General features: G+C 37.4%; 1 protein-coding gene across 2 annotated transcripts in view; it reads left to right on the top strand.

Annotated features, from left to right (window-relative positions):
* Positions 1-18,645, top strand: part of SH3RF1 (SH3 domain containing ring finger 1) — an 89,168-nt gene extending 70,523 nt beyond the window's left edge. The window contains exons 7-13 of one of the 2 annotated variants that reach the window (XR_010606112.1): positions 756-910; positions 3,302-3,472; positions 3,636-3,895; positions 7,421-7,779; positions 9,857-10,191; positions 16,685-17,358; positions 17,925-18,645. Coding sequence is in view for 1 of the 2 variants with exons in the window: in XM_065633647.1 (XP_065489719.1) it covers positions 756-910; positions 3,302-3,472; positions 3,636-3,895; positions 7,421-7,779; positions 9,857-10,191; positions 16,685-16,853 (1,449 nt within the window). In the remaining variant the exon portion in view is untranslated. Of the gene's footprint in view, positions 1-755; positions 911-3,301; positions 3,473-3,635; positions 3,896-7,420; positions 7,780-9,856; positions 10,192-16,684 lie in introns of both variants that reach the window. The other variant, XM_065633647.1, reaches the window with a different exon arrangement.
* Positions 18,646-19,071: the final 426 nt, after the last annotated feature.

Below are 19,071 nucleotides of genomic sequence, written 5' to 3'. Positions count from 1 at the left end.
AGAATTGTCTGAGGCTTTACAGAGCAGAAGGTAACAATTGCTCCATTGATTCTCAAAAGGCATAGAAGCCTGTAGGCAGGACCCCCATTACGATCTGCCTGTAAAGGAACTGTGATTTTTTTTTTTTTTTTTTTTTTTTTTTTTTACTGGGGTGTTTGTTAAAGATTACCAATCTCTAGAATACTGAATTTCAAAAGCTAACTCTTTAAACTAGAAGAATAGGAGAAAGTGGTAACAATAGCTCAGTGACTATAGTCTGGTATTGCACTCGCTTTTCTAACCCATACATCAAAAGAAAATTTCCCCCAGAAAGGGTGGTTTTGGGTGCACTGCTGCTGAATTGTATATTATGTTTCACCTTCAGGTTACAAAAACTATCACGTTTTGAAATGAAGTACAGTCAGCAGTAGGTTGCAAAATCTACCTCCTGGAAGGCTTCTGAATTTTTGTCAAGTCCTATCCTAAATATGTTATAATTAGAAACAATGCTTTCTGTTTTTCCTGTGCTGAGAAATTGCTTGTCATTTGCTTAATTAGCTGCCAAGTCTTCAAGATTTTAAACTGCAAAAAGAGAGTTACAGACAAACCTAACTCTCCAGTTCTATAGTACCAGTAGGCAAAAGAATACTGAACTCCGCTGGTTTTTTTCCCATTTCCTTAGAATATCATACATTTTTTTTTTTTTTTCCGGCTGATTCAACTCATCAAACAATATTGGTCGTCTGTTGCTATTTTTTCTGTTCCCATAAAATCAGAATATGAATCCCCCACTTCCGCCACCACCTCTCTTGTCTGCTGCGATCATTGCATCGGCTTCTGCTGGACCGCAGTCTGCAGGTGTAATGCAAAGGCCTCCATCAGGATCAGCTGACCAAATGGCACATTTACGACCACAAACTCGTCCAAGTGTGTAAGTAAAATTGACACTTTTTGCCAGTCAGAAAAATGGAATAAGATCAGTAACTTCACATGTGCTTATATCATGCCAGCTGGCTGTGTTCTGCTAGAATGCCCAGAAAGCCAAGCATACCACCCAGAACAAAAGCAACAAAAGATACATAAAGGTGATGTCCACTAACAGCATTCATACTAAAGGATATTTATGTCTTAGGTAAATATAATCAGCCATTGCTGTGTATGGAAAGGACTCACTTCAAAAATATAAAGTATTTATCATGCAGAAGATGAGAGAATCCTCAAGTTAGTGGTGGAGACTGTATAACTCACAAGTGGCAAACTCTGGAGTGAATTTATTCAATATTTTCTGTTATGTATGGAATGAAAAGGCTATTCTCATATGGAATAACTTATGCCAAAACACAGAAAGCGCTGTATTTCATTTAGACTGTTATATTAGCATGTCATTGTCAGACTGCTTGTGTAAGTTGCATTTGAAATTTGACTGAAGATTCTACAGTTCAGTTAATTAGTGGGTGGCAATTTGAAATGAAGGCAGAAAGCTGCTAGTTAGGATTTTGTCTTCACACTTGTAATACAAGCAAATGTGCATCATTCTTCTGGATAAAAATATTTTGTATATTAACATGTGCTGCTGACAACATCTTTCTTCTTGGAAACTTCTTTGTGTGCAGCTTGGAGAATGAGAATGATAAAAGAAAAAATAAAATTCAGGAGTGGCTGAACCATCTAATAGGACACATTTGAATAATGCAAGGACTGCTTTTGTTCTGTGTCTCTATTTTTATCTTCCCACCAGGTTTCCTCCCACTCCAAAAGAGCGGTCGTCTTGTGTAGCAGGTGCATCTGGATTTAGGCTGTTCCTTTGGTGTCACGCATTTTAACACTGCTTCTTATGGATTATTGTGCTTAGTGCAGTTAAGCCAGTTCCCATCTCATCTATTCCCATCCTCCATCTTCAAAGGGTTGCTCTGTATGAGGATACTAGTGAAATTTGGAATGATTTAACTAAAAGGGAAGTTAATGAACACCAATTAAAGCACATCAGTTGCTTTCCCATAGAGCTTCAATATGTGGCTTTGTAGCTCTCCCCTGAAGCATATACCTGTGAAGCCTTTTGTTGCTAGTGTGTCATATGTTGCCTTTAAAGCATATTTTGGACTTGCTTTACCAGGCACCCATATTGCCTTTAAAGCATTTTTGCAGGTAATGCAAAGTTTCCTGGGTGGACAAGGAACAAAAATATAATGCAAAAAGGAGAAGCATACAGTTAATGCTGTCATTACTGTGCAGCACAAGAGACGATTTTGACGAGAGCAGGTTTTGTAAAGCCGCATTTTTACCTTTGGCATAAAAAGAGGAGTGGGAAAGACTGGCATTTTAAGTAATTGTGCTTGCTTTTTAAAAAAATAAGGTATTCTACCTATCTGCCCTAATTGATTACTTCTTGTGAAAAGTATGTTCTTTTTGAGCAAATGTGATTTATAAGAATGCTATTTCCCATAGGTCTGCATCTATAATTATGTAAACATTTTAATATAAATGGTTTAAACAGTTTTCTTATGTTCAAACTGTGACAGAAAATAGAACGCTGTGGTGGTTAAAATAGTATCACTTTTTAATGTGATAATAGGAAATTGTGCAATCTTGTTTGAAGACTTCCCTAGGAATATTCCAGCATGCAACTGCAGGAGCTTTGGGTTTATTTTTACTTTTTTTTTTCCCCCTAAGAATATCTTTTTAAAAAGAAAAAATGTAAAATGTTTCTGAACTCTCACTATGATTTCAGATGCACTATGTTATGCATTAATGTCGCTTAGAAGGAAAAAAGGAAATAACCTTTACAAGTGAATAACTGCTAGCTACTTTACCCATAGACTTCAAGTTCTAGTAATGTATCTTTTTTGGCACTGCAGTTGCACAGAGAGATTCCGGTTTCGCACTTTGAAGAGTAATTCTGATATTGATCTTCCACTCCCAACTAACAAGACTTCTCTGTGCTCCCCACCTCTCCAAAAAAACAAAGAAGTTGACGTGTTACAAAGCATAAGAGATACCAGAAGCAGGTGTAGGGAGAGAGAAGTGGGATATGCTGGGATCTGTAGCTGATAAACACCTGTTTAATTAAGTTCACTAACTTAATCTTATCAGAAGCATTGTACATTACATTAAAGTGCAGTTAGGAGGTTATTCTTAATGGTCATTGTTTCCCTTAATATCGCCTTAACTTTGGTTTTAATATTGTAAGAGTACGATGGATCGACTAACACATAGCCTTTTCTGCCACGCCTTCTCATCTCTGGCTGAACTTTTTGCCAGAAAACACAAGTGGTGTTTTCAATGGCTTAGGTTTATCAATTGCATCTACTTTCTTGTCTTTTAGGTATGTTGCCATATACCCTTACACTCCTCGAAAAGAAGATGAACTGGAACTGCGGAAGGGAGAAATGTTCTTAGTGTTTGAACGCTGTCAAGATGGCTGGTTCAAGGGAACTTCCATGCATACAAGCAAGATTGGTGTTTTTCCTGGAAATTATGTGGCTCCAGTTACAAGGTATATGTTTATACAAGTGTCTAAACAGTTTACCTAGTTTCAAGTCTAAAATGATTCTATTCTTATATTTAATGCTAAAATTGCATAATAGAAGAGCTGTGGGTTTTAGCAGCTAGCTCATTTTTCAGTTGTGTTTTAGTGTTTTTGCTTTTAATTTTGGCAGGACGGTGACAAGTGCATCACAAACAAAAGTTCCAGTGTCTACTGCTGGCCAAACAGGACGAGTGGTAACTATGGTCAGCCCTTCCACTGCTAGTGGGACATCTCAGAAGCTCCAGGGGAATGGCGTGGCCGTGAACTCCAGCACAGTACCCACAGCTGTGGTTTCTGCAGCGCATATCCAAACTAGTCCACAAACCAAGGTCCTTATGCACGTGACAGGACAAATGACCGTCAACCAGGCTCGCAATGCAGTTAGAACAGGTAAAAAAAAAAAGAATATATATATATATATATATATATAAGCTTTTTCTGGGTGGTAGACAAACTGTAGCGTCTGTCTGGGCAAGTGGCTGGAGTCAGGGAATATGTAAATATGTGTCGGGTTTTTTAAAGGCAGTTTTTATGTCATTTTTTAGAGTTGAATGCTTTCTGAAATGACCATATATCTCTCTAAATTGTTGAATCTTTTATAATTCTCCTCTAAGCAACTGTGTGTACGTACATACTCCTACTGTTGGGAATTTATATGCAATTACTTTAGGTGGAATTTTTTTTATTCCAGCAGTATCTGGGATAGGGGCATTCTTTGAGCTTCCCCACTCATAGGCAATTCATATAGTAATAAAAGTGATAAGAACATCTGAGTCATAGCTTATTTTTTCGTGTTAACTGCATAACAGCTACAGATTGCTCTAATTTAGCATTCACTTTTAAATTCTCTCCTAACATCTTTGAAGATCTTTAGCATTCATTCCTTCTTCATTTTGGGGGCTCTGGCTCAAGGTTGGTTCTTAGGCATTCATTCCAGTTTGTTCTCTAAACCTGGCTGCAACTTCTTTCAGCTTTGACTCTGAAGCACTAAAACTATGCTGGCTTCAAGATCTGTGCCATCTCTGTCATAAAAATCTGTATTTCTGACAGTTATAACTCTGCCTTTACTGTCTGGGGCAGGCCACATCATAGTGAAACATGCCTTCTTGTTATTTAAACCTAGATCTGAAAATATTGATAGTGGCGTTTCAAGAGTTTTTGTTTACCAAATCCATGCACTCCTCTGTGGATTTGCCAGCCTAGGAAAATACCACACAACTGGAGCCTAATCTGTTCCAATTGCTTCCAGGGCCTCAAAAGAAAAGAAAAAAATAGCCCATTTCAAACCATCCCAGGGTTGCCATTGACAGCCTTAAGTTTGGGGCCTAAGATACCTTGGCTGAGAGGGTCATGAGATTTTTATCATGAGATTCTTACTGGCAGAGCAGAAGAGAAAGCAAAATATGCAAATGTTATTATCTGATATCCCCTTAAGGATGATTGTTTCTTATGGTCTCAAGATCCCTGAATTAGCCCACTCCCTCTTCAGAGCCATGCATCTCCTAAAACACCCTGTGCGTGTTCAGATGTCAGCACCAGGTTCCTTTTGGAGATAGGTGGGATATGTACATATATCTTAAAATATTTTATTTCCTTAATTGGCCCCATCTTCCTCCAGCCTGATCTTAGGCTGGAACAGATGCGATAGTCCTTTGTAACAACTTTATTCTTTACCTTTGAAGATAACCAGGTGCTATTGGCAGCTGGTAAGAGAAACTAAGCAAAGCATCTGTACTTTTCTGCCTTTCAGGCACAGGAGGTTTCACTCTAAATTCTTCTTTTGAGCTGCCTGGAAGCTTGCAAGTGACAGCAGAAAGGAGAAAGCTCCTGTGGGCTCCAGAGGCCTCTCTGCCCCTGCATCTCTGCACTGCTGTCAAGATGAATAAGCTCTTACAGTTCCATTCAGCTGGAAAACATAACAACATACTTCCCACCAAATTTTCAGGTCCAAAATGGAAAAATCAAAGGGGCTGCACTCTCTTCATGGGGAGCTTAGCACTGGGTTGTGGTGTAAAGGTGTACTGTTCAGTCACAAATACAGATCTGTTCCTTTTAAGGGCCTGAGACCTGAAGCAATAGTGGCTGCTTTATGTTCAAATGTTACAGAGAAGTTTGTAGCCAACATCTGAAATGTGATCATCTGGAGTTTTCCCTAGGACCTTTGCTGAGTGTTAGTCTCTTGATCGGCCTTCACAGATCAATGCTGCATTTTGCAGGGCTGTTCTTCAGTTTCAGTTTAGCTCAGGACTTCAAGGGCGCTTCTTCAAATGATCTTAGTGAGGACATCGCTTGACATGATCCTCACTGAGGGATTATGTAGTGTTTGACTGAAAGAAACTGGGAAGAAAATGTATATTCCGCCTATTTCATTAAAGGATGAACTGTATGAAAATGGGGTGACTTGAAGCATTTTTCCTACGGATTCCATCGGGGTAAGAAAACAAAACCAGAAAGCTATACCATGCTTGTACTCCACCGATTGCATGGAAGTGTAGACATATCTTGAAGAATAGCAGCTGCTTGTAAGAAAACCTGTTTTGTCTCATGAACAAAAGGCAGTGTTAATAGTTGGTTTTTTACCAAAAAATATCGCTGCGCTCTCTTTGTCTTCCTTTTTGAAATCTTCATGGTACTCAGGAAATGTCTGCTACAGGGGAAGAGGTTACATATCAAAGAATAGACATAGGATTAAATGATGCTTTCTTTTTAAGAAAGAATTTGTGTTTCTTATCATAGAGATTGTAATTGGGTGTAATACTGTAGGATTGTTATATCAAATTAGTGAACTTTGTCAGTCTTCTCTAATATACTGTTGATGCAATCTAACCAAATTACCAGGGGAATTTGTTGAGAGCAGAATAAAGAGAACATGCGCTGGAGGCTTGATTCCAGGATATCACTTGTAACAAGCCCGAAAGTCTAATTAGTATGTGAAAAATCAGGGTGAATTGATACGTTTGAGATGTGCTTGCACCAAGCTATAGGGTTTGCCCCTCCTTAGCTACTAAGTTTCAGAGTATTTGAAGGAAAGAGGCTGTGCAGCACAGGGATGCTGCCTTTTGCTTCATATTATTCAGGTCAGATGTCTGCACTTGATACCACCCAGTATTGCAGAGATACCCAAGCTGTTGAAATGACCCAAAAGCGAGTATGGTTGACCATATAACTATAGAGTTAATAACAATGTTGTTTCATGGGAAGGATAAGTTAGTTTATGCAGAGCTCTGCACTTTGCAGCTGGGCTGCAGCCCAGGTGAGTGTATTCAGCTCTCTGGTCTTCCCCAACTTCCACGGTAGATGTTGCTTTTATTTCACAGGGGTATGAGTAAATCCGCTTCTGTATTTAAACATCCCAAGAGACAATAGCTTACGTTTTCAGAGAAACCGCTCATAGCAGTAATTGCCACTGTACTTATTGTTTGAAAGACCAACTAAATCTGTTGTGGATTTTGTGAACAGTTTAGGGAAAACAATCCAATTATATTTTTAGCAGCTTCTGTAAAGAGTGTTTGTTCCTACTTTGTTTTATGTGCTCTGACAACTACAGAGCAAATTAAAAGGAACAAACAAGGTCCAGCCAGGATTTAGCTCTTACGAACTAAAATGTAATCTTCACTTTGCATCTCTATCTGTATGTGAAGCATTTTACTTAGCAGCTTGGATTTCTTCACAACAGTTGCAGTGCTGTTATTCTTCTGTTGTATACTGATGCAAGTAGTGTGGCATACACCACTACTTTAATCTGGTGAGATAAATTTGATGCTGTGTAAGATGTTGTTATAGTATTATAAATTGAAGTGATGAAGGTAGAAAGGAAGCTTCTTATGACTGATTAGCTATAACGCAGTCGCTGTGCCTCATTTTGTGTGTCTTGTGAAAAAATGAACTCTCTTACATTTTATTCTTTTGTTCTAGTTGCCGCGCACAGCCAAGAAAGACCTACGGCAGCAGTCACACCCATACAAGCACAGAGTCCAACATGCCTTATTCCTGCAGCTGTGATCATTCCCCACCACTCTGTTGCCTCCCAGCAGCTCCAGCCCCAGCTTCCAAATACTGCTGCTTATGTCACGTCTGTGAATGTGAACCGCTCAGCCATCCCACTGGCATGTGCAGCAGCTTCTTTGAATTCTCCCAATGTTGCTGCTTCATCTTTGGAGGGGGATATTAGTGGGAGAACTGTAAACACTCACCCTGGAGCTCCTGCATCTCCAGAGAGTGCTTTAGCAGCTAGTGGAAACGCTGCTGTCAGTAAAGCAGACAAGGATGGCAAAGTGAGTAGAGAATAAAATCGCTCCTTCAAATTATCACATTTTAATTGTGCAAACTTTTAAGAGAGCCATATGTTTTTTTCTTACATTTGCTGAATAGCAGCATGGTAAGGTTTTTAAGACTGAACCTGAAACTCAGGCAGCCATTTTGTGACTTCAGCTATGGGAAAATTTATTCTTGGCCATACAAGAATAATTTGGGATAAAATCCAGAGCAGACCTTGGAGAAGGGTTAAAATAGAGTACCAGATTCGTGCCTTGAGCAGAAATAAAAAAAGGTGAATGAATAAAGTTCAGAAGAACTATTAGACTGTTGGAATTTCAAGTATTTTGTTTTTCTTTACCTGCATTCAATTTCCTGAGTGTTTTAGAAAGTTGTATGGTTAGCAAATGTTACCAGTAAGTAAAGTATCCCTAAGTACACTAATAAACCTGTAATGCAAAAACAACAACAACAACCACCAAAACCCCAAACCAACCAACCAAAAAACCACTACGAACTTGCAGAAACATAAAAAGTTCAGTGTAGTAAAATAAACCTAATGTTTAGTGAAAATCAGTATTCTTTTAGGTTGCTTGTCTTATTAAGCAGACACACTGAGAGATTATGAAAAACACATTACCAGCAATGTTTATTGGCCAAAGAGAAGCAGCATGTAACTGTCTTTTCTAAATGTAGATCAGTAGAGTCTGTAGTGATTCTGCTTTCCTTCCTTCTATTTGAAGTATTTTCCTCTGTGTCTAAACTCACTCTCACTGCCCAGCAAGCCATGTGACTGTTATATTGTAGGCAGAAACATTCCTCCAACTTTCTAACTCGTTTTATTTTACAATTGTGGTGCAGTTAGATTTGCTTGTCCTTTTGACAATTTTCTTTACATCTCAAATGTTTTATACTTTACCTTACTACTTTTTACCCACATGCACTCCTTAATTAAGTTTGTGAAGGTTTGAATCATAGGCTGTACAGGAATCTCACCCACTTTTAAATTATTTTTGTTGATTATTGTTGAATGGAGGTACCCAGAACTTCGTTTTTAAATTACTTTAGCCATAGCCACTGAAATCAGACTGAGCTGCCCTTTGGCAGGGCTTTTAGAAAATTTATTTATAGTTTAAGGTTAAAGATGCTAACATAGGTGAACTATGTTAATTTGAGTTTCTCTTTTTCTTTCACATTTGCTAGACAGCAGTTCTTTGCTGAAATAGCTTTAAGTTACTGGAGACTTGGAAGAAGGACAGAGGATTTTTCATTCACAGTTCACCAATTCCACTGATTCTCGAACTACAATAAAAATCTCACATTGCTCATGCTTTTCTCTTTCTTTAGTTAAATAGCTTATTTTTGTCTCCAGGGCTTACAATCTGGCACCTCTCATAAGCAGTAAATTCACTCAGTCAAAGGGTTGGTAAGAAGATCACTGCCACACCCCTTAAAAAAAGTACAAGAAACACAAAAGCTACTTAAATAATTCTCTTCAGGGTAAGTGATAGTCTTCAGGGATTCCTGCCTGGACAAGCAAAAAGTATGTTTACAATTCTTCCCTCTAGCAAAGCAGCAAAACACAATACATTCCCCTTATGGCAAATTTCTGTTAAATCATGAAGGTCTTCCTTACTGAGGGAGGATAAATAAAAGACACTTACCTAAACAGCAGCCTCCAGGGCAGACTTTTTTCCCTGCTTGGTTCGAAATTACTCTTTATGCCTTCCTAGAAACTTCCATGTTAACAAAATGTTTTACTTCATAGATTCCTGTTGTGGGAATCTTAACTCCTCACTCCTTTTTCTAGACAACCTTTTGGGCCAGTGCCTTGGCTTTTAAGGTAAGCCTTAACTAAGAGAAAGGACTTAGCTAGTTTATGGTCTACATGGCTTCCTGTTTTTCTCTTCAGAGTTTTAATAATTATCTTTCTCTTTTATCGTTTTCATAATTATCTTTTGTAATGTGTACAATCTCTAATATCTCCTCGTAATTTACTGCGTCCTGTCTGATTGCGATGACGTCTGTCAGAAGGAGGTGTTTGACTCTTCACTGGAGACTTCTGTTCTAAAATGAGTCACTACGTTTGGTTTACAGAAAGAAAAAAAAGGTTTGCTGAAACTGCTTTCTGGAGCATCCACTAAGCGCAAGCCCCGATTGTCACCTCCAGCATCACCAACGCTGGAAGCCGAGCAAGCAGCCGCAGAGTTAGCCCTGCAAGGTGCAGTCGGGCCAGAGGTTCCGTCAGCAGGAGGGCACAGCAAAGCTGGATCCTGTCCCACCGACAGCGAGGTCTCAGGGCCGGCACAGGACGCGCTGCATCGGAAAACAAGTTCCCTGGATTCCTCTATTCCAATCGCGCCGCCGCCTCGGCAGCCGTGCTCATCCCTGGGTCCAGTCCTGAACGAATCCAGGCCTCTTGTCTGTGAAAGGTAAATTATGCAACATTGCTAGACTCAGGAAAACCAAAATTAAAAAAATCTACTCTCTGATGTTTGCAGTGTCTATTAGAACTGCTTAAAAATGCTGAGATTTTATAGCAAAACAAAACTTCTTTTTTAACAATGCTCTATATGCTTTTCAACCAACACTCATGTTTATGTTTGTTTACTCTTTGTGTTACTCTGAGGCTTTGAAATGAATAAACACTCTAATACGGTGATCACAGGCCTGGTATGAGAACGGAGGTAGATAAAATAGGCTTCCTATTTTGCAAAACATAAACACATTATAATATTGCATTCATGAATATCAGGTTTAAGATTATTAGCAGTACATAATTGCGAACTTATATACACGGTGAATGAGATCGTTATCTGTTGGTAGACATGATATGTGATTTCTTGAGATGTTGCAAAGATACTTTTATTACCTGAATGCCCTGTGACTGTGCACTCCATGTAGCCAGCTGTAGGGCAGCCTCTGTGTCATGGCAAGTGAGCCTGAAAAACACACAGTCACCTGGACTCTGAAATGGCCAGGCAGTTGCTTTAAAATTCTGTCATTTTTCTTTTGCATTCACCTATTATTTTCAAATTTCCAAGTCCTCGGCAGATTGCACAGACTGTGAAGGAAGTGGCAGTTTTCTAACTACTGTCTCTCTATTATTCCTGGTAGTAGACAAGCAACATGAAGAGTGTTACAGGATTTCTGCAGTAGCTACAGGATTCTGTGGTGTACAGCAGAAAAATAGTGGAGTTGCAATGTTAACAGCTCTAGTACTGAACTGATTCATGCTGACTGTTGTAGGCTTTGTTCTGATACTATTAACACATGGCGTGTCAGCATACTGTTAGATTTCCAGAAGCCCATTGATCTTAAGCTACGTCTATGTATTAAGAGCCAGACAGTGTATGTTTCTACTTTGTCTTTTATTTTACTTACCTTCAATGTTTTTAAAAGATTATTACTGTTTCTGTGCAATTTCCTTGCAGAAAATGTCTATTTCCTACTGAATTTCTGAAGTAGGTCTACACTTGCAGATGGAAAATAAAAACTGACAGACTTCTTTAAGAATAACATAATTTATTTTCACATTATTATAAGTCTGTTTGGCATGGTAGTATGTTTTTATGCTTAGAATGTGGAAATAGTGTCAAATTCATTCTGGCATGACCAGCAGATATTTGTGCAAAGCCATTTGTAGCTTCAAAAAAAGTAATTTTTTCACTTCTGTGATGGAGATTTTTTTTTTTCCTCAGAACAACTTACAGAAAACGATGCTGTATGTTTTTATTGATCTAGTAATAACATATACTCAAACATTCTTTTTACTATATCTCTGTATCCTTACTGTTATTTAAGTAATTGCTACCAGAGAAGTGCTACCATAAGATCACTCTCTGTGGTATTCATGCAGAATTATTATATTTTGGTCAGTGTATTTAAATAGAATTTCATCTGGGTTCTCTTTTCCTTTTCAGGGCAGGGCTAATGCTTTTCCTGCTGATGTGCTCTTGTGATGTTTCCATTTCTTTAGGCCGAACTGCTTAAAATGTGTTGCTTAACGATACTTACCACTTACATTGTAGTCAGTATCTTCAAAGTAACTTACAAGCATCAATTAATCTTCATCAGTCTGTAAGAAGAGGTGGGTAAGAAACACACTGATGATGCAATAGTGTCTGCAGTGAAAATTTGGGGTTGAGGAGGAAAACGTTCATGAGGATAAGCTCAAAAAAAAGCTGAAGAACAGAGGAATCTCCTGCTAAGATTATTCTGCTCTCAGGTGTCACATAGGCTACAGCCTGTTTGGAAAAAGACGCAGTGTGCTTTCTGTTCTTACTCTGGCTTTGTAGTACAATTATAAGTGTCCAAGTTTTATCTTCAAAGGTGACTAGAGGATTTAGGAGTCAGGTTCTTCTGAGTATTCTGCATGAATTAGGAGCAAAGTAGCTGGCTCAACTCTGGATAGCACTTGAAAATGTTCCCGGTTTTGGATACAGAGTTTTCCCCAAAATCCTTGCTTCCTTCAAGACACAATAGCAAATTCTTATTCCAGTCTCACTGTTTCTTCATTCACGAGAATTGCAGGTTGTCTTAGAGCGCTTCTTTCCCGTGTGTTCTACAGGAAATTGGAAGTAAAAATTATGAACTTGTTTCCAGTCATACAGAATAAATGGATGGACGTTTGATTCATTTGATAGCAAATGAGCTCTTTGTGGCATGGATTTGCAGATATATACTTAATACCGGTGGTCATTTCTCTAAAGGAAGGGAAGATGATGACATTCCCTTCTATCTTACTATTGCAGATCTCCTCTGTAGCAGACCAGTAATTTACTTCCATTCCTATATTCACTCCTCCCCTGTGAACTAGGCTGTTTGCTCACTGTATTCCATGGTCCTTCATATCTTCCTTGTACAGAAGGAACAGAGAAGTTAAAAAGAAATTTCAGCCAAGCCTTGCTTCCAGTTTGGAGAATTCCTGTCACCTGAGACTTTTCAGTGGTGTTCAGTTGTTTCTTCCGATTCTTCAGCCAAGACACAAGTTGTCTTGGGGTGTTGTGATTTCTTGTATTGATGCAGCACTGACAGGGCCAAGGGTCACCGTCTTTTCATTAAAAAGATAGACCCAAATCCCTGCAGCTCCTAGAGGGAGCTATGTTATGCTATTAAATCAGAGTAATTTGTTTATCTAAGGGTTTTAGTTTTTTCCATGTCAAGAGATAAAAGAATATTTCAAGCTTTTTTCATGAACTTTCTCTTTTAGAGGGAAACATTGATCAAACAGCCTTAAGTTTTACAGTAAATATACAACACCGTAATAAGAAACTTGCCAGCACCCCACAGTGGTATTAAAGACCTGAAGTTGAACCTAAATCCACATCACTACATATCCCAAACTATCATATGAATCCTTCATCCAGTCACAGTGAAGCACAGCAGTAGTTCAGTTCTGTGAGTAAAGAGACCTGAAGTCATTTTATTCCCCACAAACTGGCTGGTGTAACATCTGCTTCCAGTGAGCAGGCCAGTGGCGTTAGAGTGCAGCAGGTTTTATTGCATCTGGCAGCATTTAGTGCTGTTAATTAAATGCTGGGAATCAGTTGTTACATGGGTGTTGATTATCTGTGGGAGTCAAGGCACCTGCTCCACAGGCGGGAGAGCTGCACAGCAGCGGGGTATGGGCGACCTGAAAAGTAAAAAGTCAGAATGTAAGAAAAAGAAACTAAAGCAAGAAGTTGAATAATAAGTCTGAATTTAAATTGTGTGATAATAGTAATTCCAACTTTCCGTGTTTTCCTCAGCTAAAATTTTCTGCATGTGAGAAAATGTTTTTATCCACTTGGTGATCAGGAAAACCACAGATAATTGTCCAAAAATCAACTGCAAATAGGTGGGAGGTATTTTGTGTCTAGTGAAACACAGCAATGAAGAAAGGGAGAAACACATGAAAGATAAAATTTTTCATGCTGCTGAAAAGTGTGAGAAATGCCAATATTAAAAATGAAAAGCAGAATGGAGAAATGTGAAGACAGACACATTAGGAATATCAGGAAACGACTGGCAAATATAGTGGCTGCTTCTGGGAAGCCGAAGTACCTTTATTTTGATAATACGAATATTTTATCACTAGCCGATTACAAAGTATTAGGCTAATATTTTGAAAATTAACAAAAATACTGTAAGACAGTCAAAGAAAACAGAAAGAAGAAAATTCACACTGTGAAGCTGAAGCATATGTAAAATATTATAGGTTAAGTGACCACAAAAGATGTGCAAATTTGACCTTCAGACATTGGAAGCATTGCAAATATTAAATAGAAAGATAAACAAGGAAGTGTCTTGGAAGACTGGAACATGTGGGAATGAACATTGTTTTCCAAAACATAGGTCATGCTTAGTAAATGTGATTATTTTACTCCAGGGACCTGGCAATGAACTTCGGAGCTGAAGCATAAGCTTTTTACTCTGCATCGAATCGGTAGTTTTGGCAATATGTTGTACATGATGAAACGGGTAATGGAAAATTAGTTTTTGTTCCGAAGCTGATCTGAATAGAAAGCTATGTGAATGTGTGATGAGTCTGGATCTGGTCAGCTCTATTTGGGCAAATAGAATTCGTAAAATGTGGCATAAAATTTGGTGGTTTGTCTTTACAAAATAAGGAGGTGTCATTTAAACGTGCAACGCCTGATGGGCTTCTTCTCACTAAGCATGGAAAAATATAGTAAAATAGCATTTTAACACCAGGAGTTTTGTGCTTTGTTTTAGACATTAGATTACAAGATGGGTATTGAAATACTTGGAAAGCTTAAAAGTTAACAAGAAGGGCTGAATTACTGCAGTGTTGATGAGTTCAAAACTGTATGGGAAGCTCGGGAGAAGAGTATTTCTGCACAAGTTGGTGATCCCCTAGGGAGGGCAAAGAAAATATGGGTTTTTGCAAAGCTGTTGGTTTGAACTCTGAGGAGGCAGCAGCAGAAGTAGGTAGGGCAAGAACAGACTGGTCTGTGCATTCAGGAGAAGGCAGAGGTTACTGACAGGCAGCATGCGAAACCAAAGCCGAGCCTGTTTCAAGTCAGTTGTTTACAGGGCAGCATTTGACAGAACGCAAGGTAAGTCAGTCAGGGGTTCTTTCTTGAAACTCCTTTTGTAACAGGCTTTCTTTTGCATAAAACTAGTGCTATGTGTGTGTTATTTAGTGTGCTGGTTAATTTTCAGCCTGAAAGCAACCTGTTTATTACGATAGTAGAATTCTTCATAGCTTTATTGCAGTTCTTTATCCTTTACTATCTTGTCCTGCCTGAGTAGAGGCTATTGTTTTATCTCAAGTAGTTTACAGTCTTAATTAAACTTACAGTCTATTAAAAATGTTGGCTTCTTATGCCCTAAGTCAGCATTAAAACCCAAGCTGCCCACAGCAGAAGTTAGTGTGGCATCTGCCATGCTGCCTAGTTTGGATGAGGAGCATTCTGAAGCTGTACACTAATAAATCTTGTAATTGGCTTGGTAACTTCTATGAAGCGTGAATCTCATAATTCTAGTGCTCTGAAATCTGAGAATTGTCATAACTGAAATAAAGTCGTAGCTTGTAAGTCACTAATAAATAATATTTGACAACCGATTAAGTCCTAATATGATTTGGTATACATGGATTTCCTAAGAGACGTTAATTATTTACACAGTGCTGCTACTCTTTTCTGAATACTTTTAACTGTATGGACAGACTTCATTTTTGGGTTTTATGTTCTTAAGCAAAATGTACTACTATAATATAGTATCTTTCTCTGTTTCGGTATTACAGAATTAACTTGTATTATTATGTGTATTGAGCTACAGTTGGTGTTCCATGCTTTGCTAGAAGTATACTGTTATTTTGTGTTTTCATCAGATTGTTAATTTATTATCTCAATCTATTAAAATAAGAAAATATTTTAAGATTATTAAAATAATAACCCAAATCTATTAAGTAGTATGTAATCTGCATCAATGCAAAGTGAAATGAGTGGATTTTAACTGGAAATTAGATTTCGTCCAACAGATCTCCTAGCACTGCATTTAAGGCTCTTAACCTTAAAAGCTTTTGAATTCTACAGTCAGACATGGATTCTATTTGATTTCAACATGCAGACGTTATTGGTTGCATAACTAGACACTGAGGTTGACACAATTACCTATAGAGCTGTAACACCTACATTTTAGGTTTATGTGAACTCAAACTATGACAGAAGAAATTGAGTGGTGTTACATGTGTCTAAAAATAGAGGTAGAAGAGTGTAGGCTCTTTTTAATGTGCTCATGTTTGAAAAGTGTGAAAAAACTGATTTTTTTTTTTTAATCAGGTGCTTAAGAAAATTGTCGAGTTGAACACTTTTTAAAATGTTTATTTTTAATATGGTAGAACACAAATTGTGCAACTGTGTTCAAATAAGATGGCATGCATTCTATCCTGAAAAGCTTATAAGATAAACAAAAGCAATTTAAAACAACAGTGCAAGTTAATAGATTTTGTTAGTTGCTTATTTTTGTTCTGTGCCTTTTCTTAAGATCCTTCCCTGGGATAGCATCATACTAAGCATAACATACAGTTGTAAAATTTTGCCAAGTTACTGCTCTGAATGCTGTGATTATTGTTGAGTCATGCTGGCTGGAAGAGTCTGCAAATTTATATCCATAAATATCTTTACAATTTTCTCCTGTTATTTAACCATTTTGTGTATTTTTACAGGAATCTGGGTGAAAAAAACCCCAACTTGATAGGAGATGCATTCAATTGACTTATATTCATTATGTTGCTGTTGTTATTTTCTGTTTAAGATGTACTTAACTTTTAAGTTGTTATGTACTCAGCAAACAGTTTTAGGCAGTTTCCTGTTTTGATAAATTTTAACATGCACAGAAATATTTTTAAAAGCGTTGCTTTAAAAAAAAAAAAAACCTAAGTTACCTAAATTAAGGTGTCTTTTCCTAATTACACAGGTACAGGGTTGTGGTATCCTATCCTCCTCAGAGTGAAGCAGAACTTGAACTGAAGGAAGGTGACATTGTTTTTGTACACAAAAAACGTGAGGATGGCTGGTTCAAAGGCACTCTGCAGCGAAATGGAAAAACGGGCCTTTTCCCTGGCAGCTTTGTAGAGAACATTTGAGAAGATTCATTCCAAGAGCTTCAAATCCTACTGTACTGTAAAATAGCACAAATATTTTACCAGAAAAAGCACAGTCATAAAATATTTTCAAATGACTGTAATGTAAACAAAAATCTACGTATTTTTACAGTGTCTATAGCACAATTACACCAGCGAACAAGGAAGATGAAGGCATCTGCTGGTTTTATCACTTTGGATTCTTAAGTGTGATGTGTGCCTTGTACTGTCTGATTTATTATATAGAGGAACTTTTTTTCCCCCAAGTACGTTACATAAATGAACAATTGTTTACAAGGCTGTAACTAATTTATTCTTGTTTTTTTTAAAACTTGAATTTTGTGTAATAGCTAAAATTCTTGTGACTATGATTTTAACAAATTATTAATTTATGAAAGAATAACTAAGGGGAAGCTGGATTCTCTCCTTATGAGCAAGCAATTATATCTGATAAAGAGCCTCCCATTTATCCTCTGGACATTTTTCCCCTGCTGTGTCTGACAGTGGAGTAAGTCTGTTTTTTATGAGTTACTGTTGAGTGCTGGTGATGTGGCGTCAAATAGAATTTGCCAAGTGGGGAAAAAATGTGTATGTTGTTCCTTGGACAGAGAAAAAAAAAAAAAAAAGAAAAAAAGTCAGTGGTCTTCTTGAGTCTAGTTCTGCTTCTTCATAAATCACCCAAGTAGAGTAATGTTTCCAGGAGGCAAAGATGTATGTGAACAAATGAATAAAATTCAACCATCTCAAGGTTAGGATCATCTCAAGGTTAGGAAGGAGGAAATTTAGGAGTGCCCGTAAGAAATTCCCTATGCCTTCTGTTTATGTAAGAACTTGGCTATTTGAACAAAGCCTAGCTTTGTATATTGGGCCAGTTCTTTGGGCATTTAGCGCTCAGGATCCAACAAAATGGAAAGGAATGTTAAAGCCCAACACTTAGAATGATGATATCTTGCAAATATCTGTTTGATAAGACTGAATATAAAAATAAAGTTATAAGTTGTACTAAATGTCTAAAAATGCCTAAAAAGTGTAATTTTGCTGTGTTTTCTTCTCAAACTGATCTGCATGGCCAAGAGATGTTTTAAAATGTCTGAGCAATAGTGGTGGTAAGTGATGCACTTGTGTTAAAGTAAAAGGCTGTATGAAACACTGTGAAAACTTTACTAACTTCTTAACCATTGCTACTTTGCTATGTTCTGACCATTTATTTGTCTTGCATGTGTTACTCAATTCTTGCAGTAATATGACTGTGCATGGTTGGCATTTTCCATTCCAGTTTCCTGTTGCTGGATTATTTTGTTCTGAAAGTTTCCCAAAAGCCACTTGACCAAAACTAGTGAGCAACTCACCTTCAACCAGAGGAGGTGTCCAGTGTTTAAATCATTAATAAAATATTTTAATGTCCTTGCAGCTGGTGGATATAAAGAATGCAGCCTGCAAGAGAAGTGTTTTTTAGTCTTTCAGGGTTTTGTTAAAAATTTGACACTGGTGAACACACACACTACTCAGCTGAACTTGGTTTTTATTATTATTTTATTATGTGATTATAGTAGTTTAGTGCTAATTTTTGCAAGACACTGAACACCGTCATCTCCAGTTAAATCTGATGTAATTTGGCTGTTATTCAGCACTTTACAAAGGGAAGCCAGTAGTGTGATTCAGTGTCGCACAGTACACAGAAAGTGATGAAAAAGTACACAGCGATGTGTTAAATCCTTATAATTTTTTTGAAGTTATACATTGAAAATATAAAATGTTAATGACAAGGATTTCTTGCAATATCAGGTAGTATCATGATGGTCTTAAAAATAAGAAAAAATATATCTATAAATATATATAGTTGGATATGACAGCATTCCCAAATTAACCATCTCTCTGAAACACTGTATAATTCAGTTTTTGCATTTTTAAATATGTTTAAATAGTTTACTTGAATATTCATGTAATATATAAAAGTTTTGTGAAATGAATTTTAGTTAGAAAGAAGCTGATATCAGCTTTTGTCAGCATAAATTGGCACTAGTGTGTCATAATATCCTTATTTTGGAAAATTTAGTGCATTTTATATTAAAGACTACTAAAGGTTAATTTTTTTCTATCTCTACTCTCCATATTTTAAACTAAGTGACTAAGGTACCTCTATTAATAGAATTTAATGGTGTAAAGTCAGTTAAAAATCAGCTGTTAATCCAATAGTTCTGTTAGATGGCATACATTTTTA

The sequence above is a fragment of the Caloenas nicobarica genome, chromosome 4 (assembly GCF_036013445.1).
Source record: "Caloenas nicobarica isolate bCalNic1 chromosome 4, bCalNic1.hap1, whole genome shotgun sequence".
NCBI lineage: Eukaryota > Metazoa > Chordata > Aves > Columbiformes > Columbidae > Caloenas > Caloenas nicobarica.
Note: the sequence above shows the minus strand (reverse complement) of the source record. Positions and strands in the feature narration are given on the sequence as shown.